General features: G+C 39.5%; 1 protein-coding gene across 4 annotated transcripts in view; it reads right to left on the bottom strand.

The window, feature by feature from the left end:
• Window positions 1-265: 265 nt before the first annotated feature.
• The window catches only part of LOC135255064 (adenylate cyclase type 2-like), a 45,417-nt gene continuing 26,494 nt past the window's right edge, over window positions 266-19,188 (bottom strand). For 2 of the 4 annotated variants that reach the window (XM_064335797.1, XM_064335794.1), the window contains exons 12-26: window positions 13,366-13,409; window positions 12,880-12,975; window positions 12,470-12,539; window positions 10,809-10,906; window positions 10,591-10,675; window positions 9,991-10,128; window positions 9,562-9,669; window positions 8,542-8,726; window positions 7,198-7,312; window positions 6,905-7,105; window positions 6,237-6,383; window positions 6,025-6,132; window positions 5,537-5,651; window positions 4,504-4,628; window positions 266-3,921 (exon numbers count right to left, since the gene is read on the bottom strand). In XM_064335797.1, coding sequence (XP_064191867.1) covers window positions 3,775-3,921; window positions 4,504-4,628; window positions 5,537-5,651; window positions 6,025-6,132; window positions 6,237-6,383; window positions 6,905-7,105; window positions 7,198-7,312; window positions 8,542-8,726; window positions 9,562-9,669; window positions 9,991-10,128; window positions 10,591-10,675; window positions 10,809-10,906; window positions 12,470-12,539; window positions 12,880-12,975; window positions 13,366-13,409 — 1,782 coding nt within the window. In that variant the 3' untranslated portion in view covers window positions 266-3,774. The remainder of the gene's footprint in view (window positions 3,922-4,503; window positions 4,629-5,536; window positions 5,652-6,024; window positions 6,133-6,236; window positions 6,384-6,904; window positions 7,106-7,197; window positions 7,313-8,541; window positions 8,727-9,561; window positions 9,670-9,990; window positions 10,129-10,590; window positions 10,676-10,808; window positions 10,907-12,469; window positions 12,540-12,879; window positions 12,976-13,365; window positions 13,410-19,188) is intronic. The other 2 variants (XM_064335795.1, XM_064335796.1) reach the window with 2 other exon arrangements.

Genomic DNA, 19,188 nt, shown 5'->3' with positions numbered 1-19,188 from the left:
CCTCATTTTGAATGAGAAGTAATGAACACCCACATGTACGCTTAAAAATTTCATTCACTTTGGTTCAGTTGGGGCTAGGGCCTACATGGCATATGGTATAATGACAGTAGAGATAATTAGAACTAGTGAAATGATATTAGGATCACAGAGGTTAAGGGAACCAATGATTAAGTGCTCAATTACATACAATTTAAAAAAACTTACATAGGTGTGGGTGTTGAATTTTAGTCGCCCAATTATTGAATGATTGACATATGCACAGCACTCGGTATAAACTTATGACTTTTATTACTGTACAGAGCCATTTACAGTTTCTGACAAATTACACTTAAAGACAAAGAAAAAAAACAACACCCATTGAAGGTGTACAATGGTGGACTAATCTAATTGGCTTCATTCTTCTCTATACAAGCAGCACACACACATGAAAATGTACGCGCACATACATACACACAGAAACGACTACATACGTACACATTTTGGAGATACACAAGCCAGGCCACAGTAAGGCCACTGCTATCTGGGAAGTGTCTTGTTCACTTCACCTAGTCATATGCAGGCACCAAAAATTTATTGAAATGGTCCTGACAGTATTACATCTAAGCCAGCAACCAGTATTCACAAATCCTCTTTTTTCTGAGTCTGACTGAACAAAATAAGATGGGTTAAAATGAGTCACACAGTAACAAAACTATGAGAGATCACAGTGTTGCCCAGGCTATAGCTTGTTACCAGCAGCTAATCTGATGCTACAGCTTTTACGGTCACTGTAAAGCCTAAGAACTTCAAACTTTCTATGTAGTCTTCTGCTTGACACTGGTATATATTTACATATGAAGTACCTGCAATGATAACCATTTTGCTCCTTCTGTTCACAACTTCAGTAGAATATATATTGCACTGCCATGTCAATCGAAACAAACCCAGGGATTTTTACTGCCTTTACAGCAGCAAAATGGGAATATTTCATGAAACCACATGATTCAGACTGTGTAATATGATCATATTTCAATGTAGAAACTTTATATTATTTTATAAACCTGACAAGAGTGCTGCCAAATTTTAATAATACACTTATTGAGGAACTAACATCACAGGACACCACCAAATTTCATTAGCTTCGTGATATAGTTTGCTTTTGTCAGCTTTTGATTAGCACTCAAACATAAAAGTACTTTTGCCCAGCTGTGTTACGGTGCAATTTTGGAAATGAATTAATGACACAAATACCTACTATTTCTGCTGTTTCTCTTGTTCTTTTTTTGTATTTTTAATGATTTAAGTGCATAGATTTTGGGTTATAACATATACCAATAAGAGTACAATTAACTATGTAGAATAGAAAGAAAAGACCCACACACTTGCTTAATACTGCAAAACAAAAAAACTAATAATGATACAAAATAACCTGATTGAATGTAAAATGTAAACATTATTTTATTTTTTATTTTTTTTGTAGCTTTAAGTGTGTGTGAGTTTTTTCTATTTTAAACATTCTTGTGACCCAGCACCATGCACAAGCCTTTTGGGCGTGCCTATGTTTGCTCTCATAATATTTACCATAATTATACAAACCAAACTGAAAATTATATTCTAATACATTTTAAAACTTATTTTATCGCGTAACACTATTTTTCCGCAAAAACATAGGTGCCAGAATTGTTGGCACTCCTAATGATTTTTAAAAATATAATCAAAGATAAATCTGCAATGAAATTGGGTAGCATGTAAAATCCCTTTGCCATCCATTAACATCCATCACTTAAACTCAAAAGAGACAGATGCTTGTTGACCTACACAAATTTGGTAATGGTAAAAAAAAAACAAAAAAAAACAAATAGCTAAACATACTACAAAGCACTGCTAAGATCATTTTATTTTTAACATTTCAGACATATGCAACAGGTACAAAGAAGAGGATGAGAGAGACAAAGAAGAATTGAAGGATCAAGTTCAAGAACAGTGTTTAGTTGCATTTTGGGATCACTAAGTCTTAACCATAAAAGACCACCTCCATACCAACAGGCTCCTTGAAAGGATTGTATGAAGTTGCCGTTACTGAGAGCAGCCAACAAATTAAAGCATCCGGACTGCCAAGTCTGGTCATGGAAGTTTGCAGGATCTGTTGGGTCTTGTGCTCATCTTCTATCAGCTACTAATTTAGACAAAATAAACCTGGCGTTATCCGTGGAAGCATCTGCAGTAACTGATCCAATAAATAGTGAGAAACCAGTGTTGGCCAACCATGTCTTACCAAATAGGCAATACCAAACAAGTATATTCTCTAAACATTACATTTTGTTTGAACTGATTTTGTTGTTTGGTATCTGGTCTTTGATTTACTGAAGTGTATTTACATTTATTTTTGAAATACTTCACCAGGATTTGGGAAAGAACAATAAATTGTTGGTGATAATGAAACATTTTACCTCACACATGATAATGTTACAATGCAGTAAATCAGGTAGTATCCATTACTATACAACAGTAAACATTTTCAGACAGAATATTTGGCATTAATATTTAAACAGTTTTGTGTGATACTAAAGCAATGTTCCAGAAGAGTGAAACCATAAAGGAAAAGGGATAGGGGGGAAACTGCACAGATCTGCAAACTTAAACAAGACCAAGATTCATCTGTTCAAATAAAAATCTAATTCTGCTCAGCAACTTTTCCTGAACAGCAGATACAGTTATTTAGTCACACATGCAGTCCATTAAAGTGCTGCAGGGCAAATTTCCTATGAAGCAGTGCACATGCAACATCCATATTTATCCATTTATCTATTGTAATCATTTTCGAGGACAATTTCCATGACTTAGACTTACAGACATGAAAAACATGGATAATGGTAGCCCAAAGCCGGTGGTGGACCGGGGGGGGGGGGGGGGTACAATGTGCAAGTACCATAACCATTCCAAACTTTGTGCTGCCGTGTAATCTCAGCAGCTAATATAAATGAGAAAAGCGGAGAAAAATACAGAACAATATGCAATCTCAGCTCTAAATATACTGTTTAATAGCTTGACTTATAGCCTAGCCTACAATTTTCCAGGACCTCACAAATATTTCCAGGACATTTAGTAAATTTTCTAATTTTCCAGGTGTTTTCCATGACTGGAAAACTAGTTGATAAATTTCCAGGTTTTCAAGGTTTTCCAGGACGAGTGGGAACCCTGACTGTCTAATGCTTTAGTCCGCCCAAAAATCAGGTATGAAATGTTGACTTTGGCAGTGCAGACTGGGAGCCAATGAAGGGGGGGATTCAGTTCATGCAACTGTCCAGTCACATCCAGTAAGAGCGACTCTGGTCCATCAAGTCTGCCTGTATTGCCTACACACAAAGCACATTCCTGTGGCCAGCTTAGATTAGCAAGTGGTGGTGGAAAAGCGCATTTTTATGTGCATGCTTTTTGGCATGCTTCCAAATTGACAGAGGACGGTGTAGTAATGAGACAGACATACAAATCCTATTGGCTATTCCACAATTGGGAGGAAAGACAGCATGGAGAACAAATCCTATTGGCTATTCCACAATTGGGAGGAAAGAGCATGGAGAACAGAAATTGGTTTAATTCTTTTTTTTTTTTTTTTTTTTTTTTAAAGAACAGCAGTGTTCTTCGATTTCACAGTTTGACTAAATGAGTACTTCAGGCGAAATAGTTCATCTTTAGGCTTCCGTGCTGCCTGAGCTGGTCCTCTTCATCAGCCCCAATGTATCAAGTTTCCTTTGGATTCAGTTTCTGCAGGTATTTTTGTGTCAGTCTTCGGTCTCAGCTTAGACCCATGCCCTGTGACTTGCTCGTGTCGGTACATACAAAGAAGGTCTTCAGCTCTCCCTTACCCTTCACGCTGACCAGGCCCCTGCACTCACAGGAGTAACCCAGCCTCTTCAGCACGTTGGCTGTCTCCTCCGACACCTGCCACACAGGGACCGTATTAACTGCAGAAATAACTGTTCACCCTTAGCTCACAGCAGTCTTGATATGTTTATTCATGAAGCGAAATGGCAGCAAAAGCAAAAACAAACCAACTAAGGTACAGTTAACTGCAAAAGTACTGGGACAGTGATGCCATCTTTTGCTGTTTTGGCTCTGTATTCCTGCACATTGGATTTGAAATAAAACAATATGAGGTTAAATTGCAGACTGTCAGCTTTAATTGGAAGGCATTTACATCCATATTGGGTGATCCGTTTAGGAATGACAGCCCTTTTTATACATAGTCCACTCACCCCTACATAGATTACTCAATATGGATGTAAATAATCTCAAATTAAAGCAGACAGTCAGCATTTTAATTTCATATATGTACTGTGTATATCCTGTGCTATTAATGGGTATATTCTTGGAAATTATTTTTAAAAACAGACAAGATAAGTTAATTGGGGAAACACTTGATAATGAATGCCCGATCAAGCTGAGCTATTCAGTGGTGAGCATCTTTGTGCCAGTCATGGATACACTGTTGCTGTCCGAGTGGGATCAAGGGCAGGGGTATACCTGGATCTTCCCAAGTTCTCCAGTGCTCTCCATTCTACTGGCCACATTGACCGTGTTGCCCCAGATATCGTACTGCGGCTTCCTCGCCCCAATCACCCCAGCGATCACTGACCCGTGGTTTATACCTGACAGGTGATGAAATAAGCAGAGCAGAAAGTGACAAAGGAGCACCTGGCATTCACACCTTATGTGCAGTTGGGGATATTAATAGTTAATACAGGTACAATAAAGCAGAGTTGACAGTGAAAATGTGTACACTGCTTTAGACAGAAAGAAAGAGAGCCAGAGAGAGAGAGAGCGTGTGTGCGTGCACGCATGTGTTGTGACATGAGAGCCAGTTTCACAGTGGATGGGTGGAGGTATGTGACCAGCAGATGGAGACAAAGCGCCAGTCTGATGAGTCTCTCCAGTTCCAGGCTAGCACACCAGTTAGAAATCTGTTATTCACCACATCTGCTGGCAGTTCCCTTATCAAGCCTCACATTTAATTTATTATTTCAGTTTTTGTTTTTGATTGGTCTCATACATTTTTCTTATCAGAAGTTTCTGATAATAATTCTGAATGTTTCAATGAATCCACTTTGTTCTTTGGACTGGTTCAGGACCTAAACTGGTAATTAGTCCTTGTTTTGGATTTGACTTTCCTTATAAATGTAAGACCTATTTTTGATACTACTCCTTTTTCCTTTGAAGTGCTGAATACATTTTTTCTTTTTGACAGTCAGTCTGTTTCTCTCATTGTTTTTAAGTCCTGCACCATAACAAACACCCGCACTCATTGTGTGTCTACACACTGTAAAACATAAAAGCAATTTTATTAAATGAACAGAGTGGTCTCAGCTTAAAAAATGGAGAAGGTTGATATAACTCGATTATAAAGTAAATAAAGTCAATTAAAGACCAGAGAATTACATTAAGCTGCACTGCCAAAATGATAAAAGGCAATTTGTTTCCTCAATTCATTTCAGTTAACTGAACTTTTTGTTTTACAGTGTGTTTTTCAGCATATGTCCATAGTTCTCAGTCCACCTACCCACACGCAATCGGAAGCTGTTGAAAGAGTGCCGGTTGATTCCATCCAACTTGGCCATCAGAGCAATAGCAAACTCCACCATGGTGCCCGTCTGAGCCTGTTGTCTGTCTGAGTCCTGGATTTTGTGAAATTGAATGATATGCATAAACAGAACACCGAGGCTTCTGAAACCATTCCACTATTCTGACAATTGGTGTTTCTCCATAGAGCAGCCATGATCAGAGATGCTATTCATGAAATATATTCCTTGTGCATTTTATTTGGTTGACCTGGGAATATACTGTACATCTTCAACACATTATTCATAACACATATCATTTTTATGTAGGACTGTAATACCATTGTACTCTGTCCTACCATGGGATTGACATGTCATACTCAAGTAGGAAAACCTTACACCCTTACATAAGAATGCATGTCTTATTGTGGGTATTTTCACAGATCTTTATCCTGCCCCTCCCTCTATGTTCCATGGATCACGCGTGTACCTGGTTTTTCTCCTGTCCTGGGTTTCCGCTAAGCCCAGTGGCAGCCATGTAGGTGCTGCCAATGGTCTTGATCTTCTCCACACTGCTGAATTTTGGCTTGGATAATAGCTGTGGGAACACGGATGCAAGGTGAGGCTGTGCTCCGTTTCACATAAGGGTAAATTCCGTAGATTGTCACGGCATTGCAGTCTTGTCCATTTAAGGGGTCTGACCTCATCGAAGTCGGCAATGATCTCATTGAGCAGCCTCAGGCACTCTAGGCCCTCCTTGTTGATGTCACACTCCGTATAGAACTCTTTGAAGTCCGGGACCGAGGCAAACATGACACACACACAGTCATACGACTTGTAATACAGATCCTGAAACAGACCAGGAGGCAACGTCACATTTCATTTCAGAAAGGGGTAGCATTGTTCAGGCTACCTGCATATTAATGCTATCAATCATTGATGATTTTATTCTAATATTCAGTCTTATCTGCAGATAACATTAAATCACAGTAAATTGCCAGTAAATCTAGATTCCAAACCAGTAACAAGATTTGACACTATGAAATGGTATTTTTAAAAAGTACAGCCACTACAGCTGAAACAAATTTTCTTCCAACAGAAGTAGGCCCAAAGTTAAAACAAGATTAGCTTTGAACAAAGTACAAAGTTCAAAGCTCATCTTTGCAGGTTAACTGCTAATTTAGAATATTTATCACAATGAAGAGGTAGATAGGTGGAATGAGGAACAAAACAGAACAATATACCTTAAACACTGACCACACTCTCCACACCATTCACCACAATGGAATTTGATCTGGGGCATGGACATGAAGTACTGGACTGAGATGAGCTGACTCAAGGTTCGTCATCCTCCATGTCAGACCCCCTACCTTGTCTTTCTTGGCAAGCATTGCTTTCGGGAGGAGCCGCACCTCGTTCTTTTTGCTCTCCCCGACAAAAAGCGCGGCCACATGGGCCGGCAGCACGTTCTCCAGCAGGAGGCGGTTGAGGTTCTCCCTGATCTCGATCTCGTCTTGCTCGGTGCGGTTCTTGTTCTTTAGCAGGAACTCCATGCGGCAGCCATACTCGTTCTGAAGTGGGAGGAGTCACATGGTGAGTATCAAGGAGGGGGAGGGGCCCTTGGCAAGGGTGTGGGAGGGGAGCGGAGGGATTGCAGTCTTACCTGTCGTATGATGATCAGCGTGGTGACCAGGAACAGTGTGATGTATATGCAGCTCATGAGCTGGGGGTCTTTCACAAGCCCTGCCATGAAGAGAGACTTCCCTGACAGCTCACTACTGCAAAACAGGACCACACAGTCAATGTCAGGCTCGCAAACTTTCTGTAGCATGAGCCTGCTGCAGGCATGGCTCTGATTGGATGCAACAATTTAGGCCAACTCAACCACTGACCTTTGACATAATGCTGGCAAAAAGCATGGTAAAACCAAACAGTGTACTGGATTTTCTCACAAATGACAGACAGTCAACCTCATGACTAGAATCTAAGTGAGAGAGGGTGAACTGCTAAAGTACTTCTACTAATAATTAAAGGAATTGTTCTTTTTTTGCATTTTTAATATTATGCTTTTGATTGACCCACAATCTTTTTGTCTGATGACAGATATTTTAGGTATTGATATTATTTCAGATTGTATTAAGAATGGATTTAAAGGATTTAAAATATCATTGTTTGAATATGCATCTTGTATAATATGCAAATGAAAGTATTATAATTCATTTAACATTTCTTTTCTTAGTACAACACTGCCATAACGCAAATGTAAATGTTAATTCCATATCTGAATTCTATTTAATTTTACATTTTCAATAGCATTTGTCACAATGCATGTGCGCCCAATTAATAAGTGAAATAGCAACGTGTACAATTACATTTAACATTCAAATTTACATTTTGAGGTTCATGCCTTCCTACATTAAAAAAATAAATACTGTAAAGAAATGACCAATATAAAATCTTGTCATTTTCAGTTTGAAAGGCATATCCAACACCAAGATGGTGCAATACTACCGCCTGTTGTACCTCTACATCATTGTACTCTCTTTCAAAAGCTAAAAATATTTGAATTATATAAACAGTAACTGAACTTGACTCAGCCATTGCCATCATGATATAAGCTTCTGCATTATACGCATGCCTTTTTGCATGTCTCATGTGGTTATCTGTTACTATTTACATTATTCAAATATTTTATCATTTTTTCATACTACTTCAGTGTTTGAAATGTTAGATGACGTAATGTTGGAATTTTTCACTCACAATGTCTGGAACAAGCCCTCCAATCCCACTGCTCCACCACTAAGGAAAGTATGCAATCATGCCTTCATCTGTGACTCAGATAGCTTGTTCACATCTAATGTAAACACGATTGGTTTTATTGCGTTGTATTTCTTCCCAAAAATGTTAAGCCTTCAAACACAACCTCAGGCAAGTCAACTAAACTTTTTCCTTCAAACCTTTTTCCAGTTTATTATTATTGCCAAGGGTGCACCCACACTCGGGTTACCTGCTATCATTGAGGTGGGAGTAGAGGATGTGGCCATAGCACTGGAAAAGGTGCTGCTCTGATTTGAGGATGATGATGTAGTAGGCTGTTGAGGCCAGGATGAGGAAGGCCAGTTTGAGTTCAAAGCTGATCCTCAGGAACACTCCACATGCAATGAGAGCAAGGATACAGCTGTACACTGAGTACTGTGGGGGGGGGGGAGAGAGAAACAGATTAAGGGTAGTGTCAAACCAGGAGAGGGGAAAAGCAAGAAACAGGAGAAAGGAAAATGAGCATTTTCAATGACCGCTACTGCAGTAACCTTTCTGATGCATATTTCAGGAATGTAAAATGTAATACAGGAAGAAGAAAATATTTTAGTTAACAAAGCATGGTAGAAAAGCATCTCCTAACAAACGTTTCCATAATGTGAACAGAATTCCCACTGTCCATATCTTAATGTATGGCTGCTACAACTCCTCTGCTATATTATTCCAATTCAGAGCATCTACCACATCAGCCACAAGTTAAAATTATTTTTCAGCAAAACACTTCCTGATTTCAATACATTTATTCCTTTCATTGTTCTATCATTGTGGCACTCTCGATCTTGGTAAAATGTGTATGTAACACCTCCACCAATCACTTTTTTCTTCCATCAACCACATTATCATCAGCATGCATTCATCCGTATAAGTGAGACTTAAGTTCAGGGAAAAAGATCACGGGCAGTTGGTGCAAGATACAGGGCTTGTATGGGTTAATTTTTAACATTTAATGACTGCTCATGTTTACCTCTTTTCTTAATTTTCTTGGTTTCTACAATGGGATGTTCTTCTGATGATAACGTCATGTGAATAATTTCAAAGCATCAGAGCATCGGTGAGCCAAATATAGACGTCTGGATGAGGTTACAAACAATGGCGTGTATTTTCATAGATCATTGTCTTATGGAAAATACAAATGCTTCCTGATATAGAATATAGAAAAAAACAAAGGCCAGATTTCAGGATAACCTTATGCAGTGCAGGAGTGACTCACCGGCAGGTAGGCCATCCCCCCGTCTGAGTCTGGCAACTGGCTGCTATTACTGCCAGTGAGGTGAGACGTAACATTGAGCTTGCATGAAGCTAGATTGTGGACAAAGTACTGCAAACACAAGATGTGACAGAGAGAAAAGACATTTGATTCAGCTGGCAAGGTTTACAATGAGTGGACCTTGAGCGGCTGAGCTTTTTACAGCTAGAACGAACATCATCCTTATATCCTCAAACTCCCTCATGCCTACAATGTTGTTTGATGTAAGTTTGCAGAATGACACCTACTACTGGTTGCAGTCACATAGTATCATTACTGCCCTTTGCCTGACCTAACTGTGTTTGGATAACAGCATCTGTTAAATGACTTCATGACTTTATGTAAAGTCTCATTCACAGTCAGCAGAGGGAATCGTTTGATGGGGTGAGTTACCAGGTTGAAAACAGCAAGGATGAGGATGGTGGCAGTGGAGAGTATGGTCAGAGAGAGGCGCAGAAACGGCCTCTTCTCTACTGCCTCGGACACCCCGGGCAGCCACTGGCACCAAGCCAGCTTCTCAGGAAGGTAGCCCTGAGCGGGAGACAGAGGGAAGGAATGAAGAGGAAATAGAGAAAAACGAGGGCATTTCAGTAGGAAAAAAGACATAGGCAGGACCGAGTCGGAAGCACAGAGAAAAACAGTTATGAAATAATATAAAAACGGGGGCATAAAATCCAGATCAAGATGCGAGACAAAGTAACCGAATCAGGGTGGTCTGACAGGAGAGAAATATGAACCAAAGCAATTCATACAGGCAATTAATCCTAGGCAATAATCTCGACAAGGAAGTAGAAAATAATATTTTTATTGTTATAAATGTCACTAGCTCCACTGTTCCTGACATGATTGATTTAGATAATGCAAACCAACTGTCTATTTATTTATCCATGAATGGAACCATATACAATTCATGCTCTTGACGAGAGCCTGGTCATACTGTATATATAACATGCGCCTCTGCTCTAATAGAATTCTAATCAGTAGAAAATGAACCTGGAGGTGACTCGCAAAACTGATGCACATGATCACCAGGAGGACGCATGCCAGCACTCCAAAGGACAGGGCTAGCTTCTTAGGCCTGAGAGACAAAGGGAGAAAGTGAGAATGAGTTGAAAAAGCATTATGTGTGCATTCATTGGATAAAAATAATTCTATTTGACAGATTTAAAAGTCTTCCAATGGGAATGGGAGAAAGGGACAGTCACACTCACTCTTTTGTCACAAAAATCTGGACCATGAAGATGCAGAAGAATATGAAGCTGGCACAGGCGATATAGTTCTTGAAGCTGGGAATGTCTATGGCTCGATACTAGAAAAGAAAGACGAGAGTAGAGTAAATATGGGTCAATGATGGATAGGGTTTTCAGAGGGACAAAAATCTGAAGATAAATTATTTTTCTAAAAAAGTTTTTTATGTTCAGTTGAGCGTCACATTTACACTTGTATCAGTTTTTTTCAGTTCAAAATCACAGTATTGTGTTGTCAACAAGATTAATAAGTGGCTACCCCTCAAACATTTGGTGTAACCATGTTTTTGGTTTAACAAATATTGTAATTGGCTGAAATGTATACCACTTCAGAAATGCGAAAATATAATACTATGAATAATGTAGTTTTGTGTCTTTCATAAGATGTCTCTAAATTCATTCAATAGTCAAAATTGGCTTCAATTACAACTTACTGTAGGGCAGGTGTCTGCAACCAAGGTCCCGGAGAGCCACAGGCTCTGCTGGTTTTTGCTGTTACACTACACTTAATTAATCAGTTAGAACAGATGATTACTCAGTTAACTCACTTCAGCTGGTTACTTGGGTCTAAATTGGGTGCTGATTTTAATGTGAAAACAAAAACCAGCTGAGCTTGGGACTCTCTAAGACCAGGGTTATAGACCCCTGCTGTTGGGAAATGAAACCAACTTAACTTTAGACAAATTTAAAGGTGTAGTATGTAAGTTTGTTTTCGAAGATTTTTGTTCATATTTGATTAGATTTCCTTCACACCCTGACAGACATCAATAAATTAAAAGGTCTAAGAAAAGATTTTGGTCTCTCTGACTGCCCCAGCCTCTGAAGTAAGCTGCTTCTCAAATTAAATGTGCCTAAATCTTAACCAATCAGGGCAGCTTTCTGCAAAGAGACTTGCCTACTTGCCTGTCAATCCTGTTGTTCACAGTGCTATCAGAGCAGGCAGGGTGGGGCTACATAGAAAAGAGCCAAGCCGAGATACTACAGAAATATCAAGCAGCTAGGTAGCTACTAGCTAGTTATCTTAGTCATTTGCAGCTGCTTCGTTGACAAACGCCATGGGTGAAATGTGCCGGAGCAATATAAATTTTGGCTGTGCAGTATCACTAACTTTCTTGCCTTTTTTTTACGCTAACTCTACCACTATCTAGCCAGCAATACTGCCTCAAACTCAATCAATTTTGCCAATAAAATGTGCTTGCTATAGCCCATATCTACAGTAAATAAAAACTATAGCTCTATGTTCATTGTTTATGTTCATTAAGATGGTGTTATGTTTTATTTTCTACCTATAAATGAGACTGATCCATTGCACTCCTCTCCCTACTTTTCAGTGCTCTTGTCCTCTCTTTCCAGTACTCAGATGTTAGGCAATGAGCATGCATGTGTTTGGAGGGAGGAGTTTTGGAGGGAGAGCTGAGGGGAGTGGGTGCGAGGGAGTGGAACATTTTTTTCAAAATCTTGCTTGTTTCTCCAAACTTACATACTACATCTTAAAATAAAAAGGTTTCCTTAACTGAAGCTGAAGGCTATTTTTTCCTTCAAGAAACTGAGAACACCCAGTTATATTTATCAAGTGAACTGTCATTCTCAACATGCATTTCACACAACTCCAAGAGGGACAGTACCTGCTCCTCTAGCTGCTTTTTAGTAAACCACAGAGTAAGGCTGCTGATCTCCTCCGATTTCACCCACTGCCTGAGGAACACAGGGACTCAACCTTACTGACCAACTTATCAGACCTTTCTCCTCCAACCCACTTAATTATTCCACTGAGCAGTTCACAACCTGTAATCTGAACAGGTCAACTGTGCTCAACTAATGAAGTTACTTTGATATGAGCACCATATTTACACATAGCTGCTAGGTAAATAAGTTCAACTGTTAAGGATTTGGGTAGTAAATACTGTACCTAGACACTTGGTGAGAAAAAAACACAAGCTCTTTCTTTCTTGCCAAGTGGCTGGTGGACATTGTAGTAAACAAGATGTGCAAAAAATATTTTTTAGAAAAAGATTACAAGAAGTATACTACGCACTTGCTGGAGCTTAGTTCATCAATGGTCATGGTCATCTCATTATGTAGCTCTTCATCAAACTTGTTCCCTTGGGACTTGGTCCTCTGGAGAGAGCCGCTGAAAAAACGACAGACAGACAGATGGACAGACATTCATTGGTGAATCGAACAGCCTTGGTATTGCAACCCCAATTTATAATGCAGGGAGGGGGAGGTAGCTGTAAGTAGCTGCTTTCAGCACTTGAGCACAGATGGAGCACAGAGGCAAGATAAATGGCCTTGCGAGCTTGACGCCCCAGCAGAGCACTTCAGTAGTTCTCCTCACCGAAGTACCTCAACAGCTTCAGTAAATATCCAGCTGTACAAATATATCATGTGAGCCAGTAGACACATTAAATAGATTTTTGTACAAGTAAACTGATATCTCATGTTTACATTTCTTAGATGAATACATTTTATCATCTCTAAAAGCTTTTATGACGGATTCAAGATTGAGATTCTCGCTCACCTGTCTGTATCCGTGGAACGAGGGACAGACCGAAGTGGTATGTCCTGAAAAGTGGAATAAATCATTTTATTCATTAGAGGGCTTTATAGATTGGTTCAGTTAGATAACCTGCCACACTAATAAGTACATAACAGACAGAAAAGGGCAATATACTAATAGATTATTCACCTTGGTTTTGTTACAGTCACTTGAATTGTGAGATAAGGCACAATTGCAATGGGTAGGGAGAACGAATATCTCATACGGTGTTACTGAAGAAAAGTGAATGTGAAATGGTAGCCCATGGGTCAAATCCAGTAATCGAAATTTGTATCTTTTGGATTGCAAATACCATTAAATAATTTTTATTTTTCATTTTTTAAATAAGTTTAATCAATATTTATTATTTCAGATAAAATGTCATTTTAACAATGCTTCGTAGTAGACTATATGAAATTCATACGAGTGCCTATCCGAAAAACACCTTTAGTATTTTTATCTTCTTGGTAGGCTTTGTTCCATAAAATGTTAACATTAAAAACATAACTTTGAAATGTTTGAAACCCTGCTAATGCCTAAAGAATTTGTTCTGAGATTCCATTTTGAAACTAAGCGCAAGAGTTTCAATTCAAGATTAACTGGCAATAGGGTTCATCCATGGCGATGTAAACACAAACTCTGAGCACTTGCAGCATATTTTTTCCCCCTAACCTGTCATTTTTTCTTTATTTTTATATGACGCATGGATATGTTGACACAAGCTAAAGCTCAACACAAATGAATAGAAAATTAATATAAGTGACTGCTTGCCAACAAAGGAGTAATTCATAGAAGCCAGTATTACATGTACAGTATCTCCACAGAACCTGAAGAACAGCAATTTAAGTTGGTATCAAGCAGAATATTTTGTGTGTGCTTTACTAGATAAAAACAGCAACAGTAAATTAAGTTCCCAAAAGTCTTTTAATTAATATGATCACTGCCTTGAAATTAGAAATCAAAAAAAACAAACAAAGCCATGAAAGCAATAAATAAGGAGATTGAAGACAGGGCTAATTTATTAAACAAATGCAAACCAGGCTAGATATGGTTCAAGCAGCTGCAAGCACAGCCAGTGAAAGTGTAGACAAAAATATCATAATTTAACTAGAGAAACTACAGTTGTTTTAAATATATAAACTTTTTTGACTTGGGGGGTTGCAGAAATTTGCCAAAGGAGTCAACGGAATATCATTTCTTATAAACAGGGACTTAAGGTTAAGATGGTGGTGTGAAAGGGACCAAACTTTTCTGCTCTGCAAGTCAGCCAGTTGTTTTCACGTTTTTAATCCTTCTGTCACCTTACTTGGTGCTGTTATCAACAAAATTGTCAAACCGCCCATTTGTGTTACAGGGCATTTCCAAATCCAAAGATAAAGTCAATGTAGCCAAGCCTACTACTGAGGCAGACTGGGGCTGCTTAGCTGTGGACTGAAGTCACTGAATGTTGTTCAAGTTGACTCCAGAAAAAGCTCTAGGATGTCAGGGAGTCCCTATCAGAGGTAGATGGTAGAGTTACCAAGGATATGTTCATCATTAGGTAGAACAATGAAAAGGTGAGTTTGAGAATTGATGATCTAGAGCAGGGCTGCCCAGACCTGTTCCTGGAGATCTACCGTCCCATAGGTTTTCATTCCAACCCTAACAAAGCACACCTCATTCAACAGGTTGATATTTCATTGAGCTGCTAATTGGTAGAATCAGGTGTGCGAAATTAGAGTTAAAATGATGGTACAGGATGGTTGATCTCCAGGAACAGGAGAATCGCTACCATTGCAATAATATTAGAGTCCAGGGAATTCAATAACTAGCCAAAGTACCACAGCCCACTGTATTTATGGAAACCTTTCTAACTGAGGAAATTTCACCAAGCCTCTCATTATAGCTGGGTCACCCTCTAAAGCAGAATCAGCCACAAAACTGATGACGGCATAAGTGCATCTGATATCCTGCACCTGTCACAGGAGAAGGGGCACCTGTTGTGCTGAGCACCTAAAGTCGCATTTCTACCCGGACTTTAGAGTGGACCTGGCCAGGTGGAGGGTGGCATTCAATGCTGTGAAAGCCCAACTGCATGAAGCTGGAGTGGCTTCAGGGCCAGTCCACCCCATCCAAGTGCAGAAAACCCAGCAGGGGGCCCAACAAGTCTTTTTTTCAGTCACAAATATGATGTTAGGAAATTTAATTATTGCCATAGGTGCAGGAAGATGTTTGCTGCCAACAAAAGCAAAATTATGGTGTTACTATGTTTACTTTTTTACTTGTTTTTAAAACTATTTTGCAAGGTAGGACCTGAAACTGGGTTATATCAGACAAAGGGATTTGAGTGAACACATTTTGTCCAAAGATATGAAACCATTCAGTCTCAATGCTCTATAATTGAGGAAATCAGGATACTCATTCATGGCACTGTATTCCACACACACAGAATGCATGATGACATTAATGTGATACAAAATGCTCACTCACAACATAGAACAAAAAAAGCACATGTGCACACCTCAGGACCCTGCATGCAGACTGAAAAAGTCTGAGTGGAGAGAAAATAAATCACAAGACTGGGAAAAACAGAAACATGGTATCTTTTGTTCCTGTATCATTTCAAAACACTAAAACCACAACTTCCCCTTTCTAAGCCTATTCATAGGATCACTGATACCCAAACCTGCAATCCATTGACTTAAACATGTCACTGAATGGCTATCTTGACATAACAGAACAATAAAAAAAGATAGCTTTTCATGTATTGTTAATTCATCTGGTTCTGTTTCCTGTTGAAAATTCCAACTTGAATCACCCTAAACTGGTCAAGCAGATTTAAAATGTGTTTTTGACACTTCTAGTTGGTTTTAGCTTGCTGGCCAGCAGTTCACCAGGTGACAAGTCTACAGTCACCTCATCCACAAGTTTGGCTTTGGCTACCAGCTTACTCTACCACCTAAACCAGCTTCAATCAGTTTTGACCAGCCACAGACTAGGTTCGAACTATTAGTACCACCTTAGAATCACTGGTCTTAGCTGGAATTTACAGAACGGTTTGTAGCCTACACCTAAGAAATGCCATGACATATTTCCTATACACTAAAAACAGCCTTGTAGAAGCTCCATTTAAATCAGACAAATGTCCATTATTAAAGGATTTATGCTTGCTAACTTGAACTTCGCTTTCAAACATGAGACATGCGATACACCATTGGAAAGCTTGTATTGTCATCTACTGGATAGAAGAGTTATCAACCAATCCAGAATGAACTGAACAGAGTTACACTGGTCTAAATAGTGAGTGGAGTTTTGCTGTGGCCATTGTATCTACCCCCGTGTTCTATTTGTGTTTATTTCTCAAGAAAATTGTTCAAAAAAATAAATGAATCTTGAAAGGGACATCTGTAAAACCAGTTATAAGATTGTATATTTATTCCATATTTAGTTGCAGATATTGATAGTAGAATGACATGGTAAGTCCACAGAAAGTCCTCTTATTTATTTCACTTTTCAGTAAGCAGCGTTTTTCACTGCTATGTTGGCATACTTTCAGGCTATTGTTGCGTTTATCTTGTTGCTATGACGGAATAAAAATTTTTGGAGGTAAAATAATATTTTTATGAACACCCAGATAGACACTATTGTCCAATGTGTCATGCTTGGGGGGTGTAGTTACAGACTGCAGGGAGGGGTTGCATGTTAAATGGATGAGCTTCTCAACAATGGTGGCACTTAGAAACTCCATATTTGGCATAGTTGTTGTATATCATCTACAAATAAATCTAGAACACAAAGTTTGTTCTTACCACTCATAGTTTTGTTGCAGGACCACAATAAGTTTCAGTTGAGCAATCTCAGGATTTCAGCATGCTGGCCACTAGAGGGCTCGAATGAATGGGTTAAATAAACTGAACAGCTACCTAGCTGTAATCCCTTGTCTGGCCAAATAGACAAAGCAAGGCAATAAAGCCCTTTATATTATGTAGATCTGAATATTACATTATATGCATAATTATATTCATTATAAGAAAATAATATTCTTCTGCATCTCTCTGATCTGATCTTGGGTGTGTACCATGACGTGAGATTATAGGGTTAGCGAGCTAACTCAAGCTTTAACCTTGGATTTTTTGTATCTCAAATCTGACTCACATTTAATCAGGGTCTATTGCCATAGTAACATATTCTGCATTATGTTCAGGCTAACAGATTGAAACATATGAAAGCGTAAGCATTTGTCCAATCAACTCCTTGGCTTTGGAAAAAGACATCTCCATTTCTGGAGGATCCCATAGATGTAGCTGCGGAGATAAGGATAATTTTTATTTCTATAGATATTGAGATAATTTTCCTTATTTTATAGCTATTGTTATGGTTGTTATTGAATTGTGAAAATTGTATATTACATTATTCTTCTCCCTGTCCCTTTTCAGGCCACACCCCCACACACACATACACACATACCTCTATGCACCTATTACTGTAGCTATGTACTTGAACATGCAATAAACAGTAAAATAAGATTCCTGACTCCTGTGTCCTGACTAACACCCTAGTGGAACAGTTACCATTTCCTGACCCAACCTATTAAACTGCAACCCTCCTTTACTTCGGTCCTTCAAGCCAGATTGAGCTGTTCCTCTCAATCATGGACAGTAAGTCCACAGCCCCTTCATAACTTTGATGTTCCAAACGCCATACTACTCGCCCTGACTACTTGGAGGACTATGTTACAAAACCTAGCCTGCATACCAGGCAGGAGCTAAAGTCCTAGTGAGATCAACTTCCAGAGATCACTTTCCCGCCCCCTCTGTAAGGATGACCTTACACTTGCTCTTGTGTAGACAGTTAAACAAAATGAGGAGACTCAGAGTTGAGACTGCACGAAGGCAGATGGAGGAGGCTGTACAGCAGTGAGCCCTGTTGAGCACACCTACCCCAGCTCCTCCAGAACATGGGTCACAAGGAACACCATCAGTGCATGACCTGAGGGACAGACTAGAACACCTACCCCGGTCTAGTGACACATCACCTCCTCACCATCGCTGGTCCACATATCCTGGGTCCAATTCTCATTATGTTACCACCCATGATGCAGCTACTCAGTCTCTATTTCCTACATAGTATCTACCACCTCCCCAGTCCCAGCAGCATGCAGCAGCATATGTTCCCTTCCCAACACCATTGCCTAAGCCTGGTCCTCCCCAACCTGCCTGTTCCTATCCAGCCTTCAGAGCCTATGTATTTGCGAAGATAAAAGGTCCTTCATTCCCTGATCTAAGTCCCCTGATTTAGAAGGATGAGATACAGTATATGTTGAGGATGGCCCTCGTGAATCTGCTGCACTATAAATATCATCTGCTGCTAGATCACCTTAAGGTTGATACCTCTCAGAGCTTAGCCTTAGCATATTCCAATTCTTCCAACCATTTCACCTGTGCCCTTCAAGCTCTGGACAAGAGATACAGGCAACCCTGTCAGCTGGCCCTGAAGGCCATAATGGGTCTCCCTGCTATTCCCCAAGGAAATGGAGTGGCATTTGATAGTTTTACTCTTCATGTCCATTCCATGGCTGTGATGGAGATGTTGATGGAGATGACCCATAGATCTTTCCTATGGGTCCCACGTTGATCAACTTCTCCAACTGGCTTCAACAAGAAGTCAGATGTGAACCATGCGGAGAGTGTTCTCTACTGAGCCAGAAAGAAAACCAGAAGAAGTCAAAGCCTATGGGTGGGAGTGCTACCATATTGCATGGTAGAAAAGAGATGCCCAATCTGCATAATTCATAGTCCACAATTGCGCCTGCTTCAGCAGCTAAAA

The sequence above is a fragment of the Anguilla rostrata genome, chromosome 5 (assembly GCF_018555375.3).
Source record: "Anguilla rostrata isolate EN2019 chromosome 5, ASM1855537v3, whole genome shotgun sequence".
NCBI classification, from domain to species: domain Eukaryota; kingdom Metazoa; phylum Chordata; class Actinopteri; order Anguilliformes; family Anguillidae; genus Anguilla; species Anguilla rostrata.
Note: the sequence above shows the minus strand (reverse complement) of the source record. Positions and strands in the feature narration are given on the sequence as shown.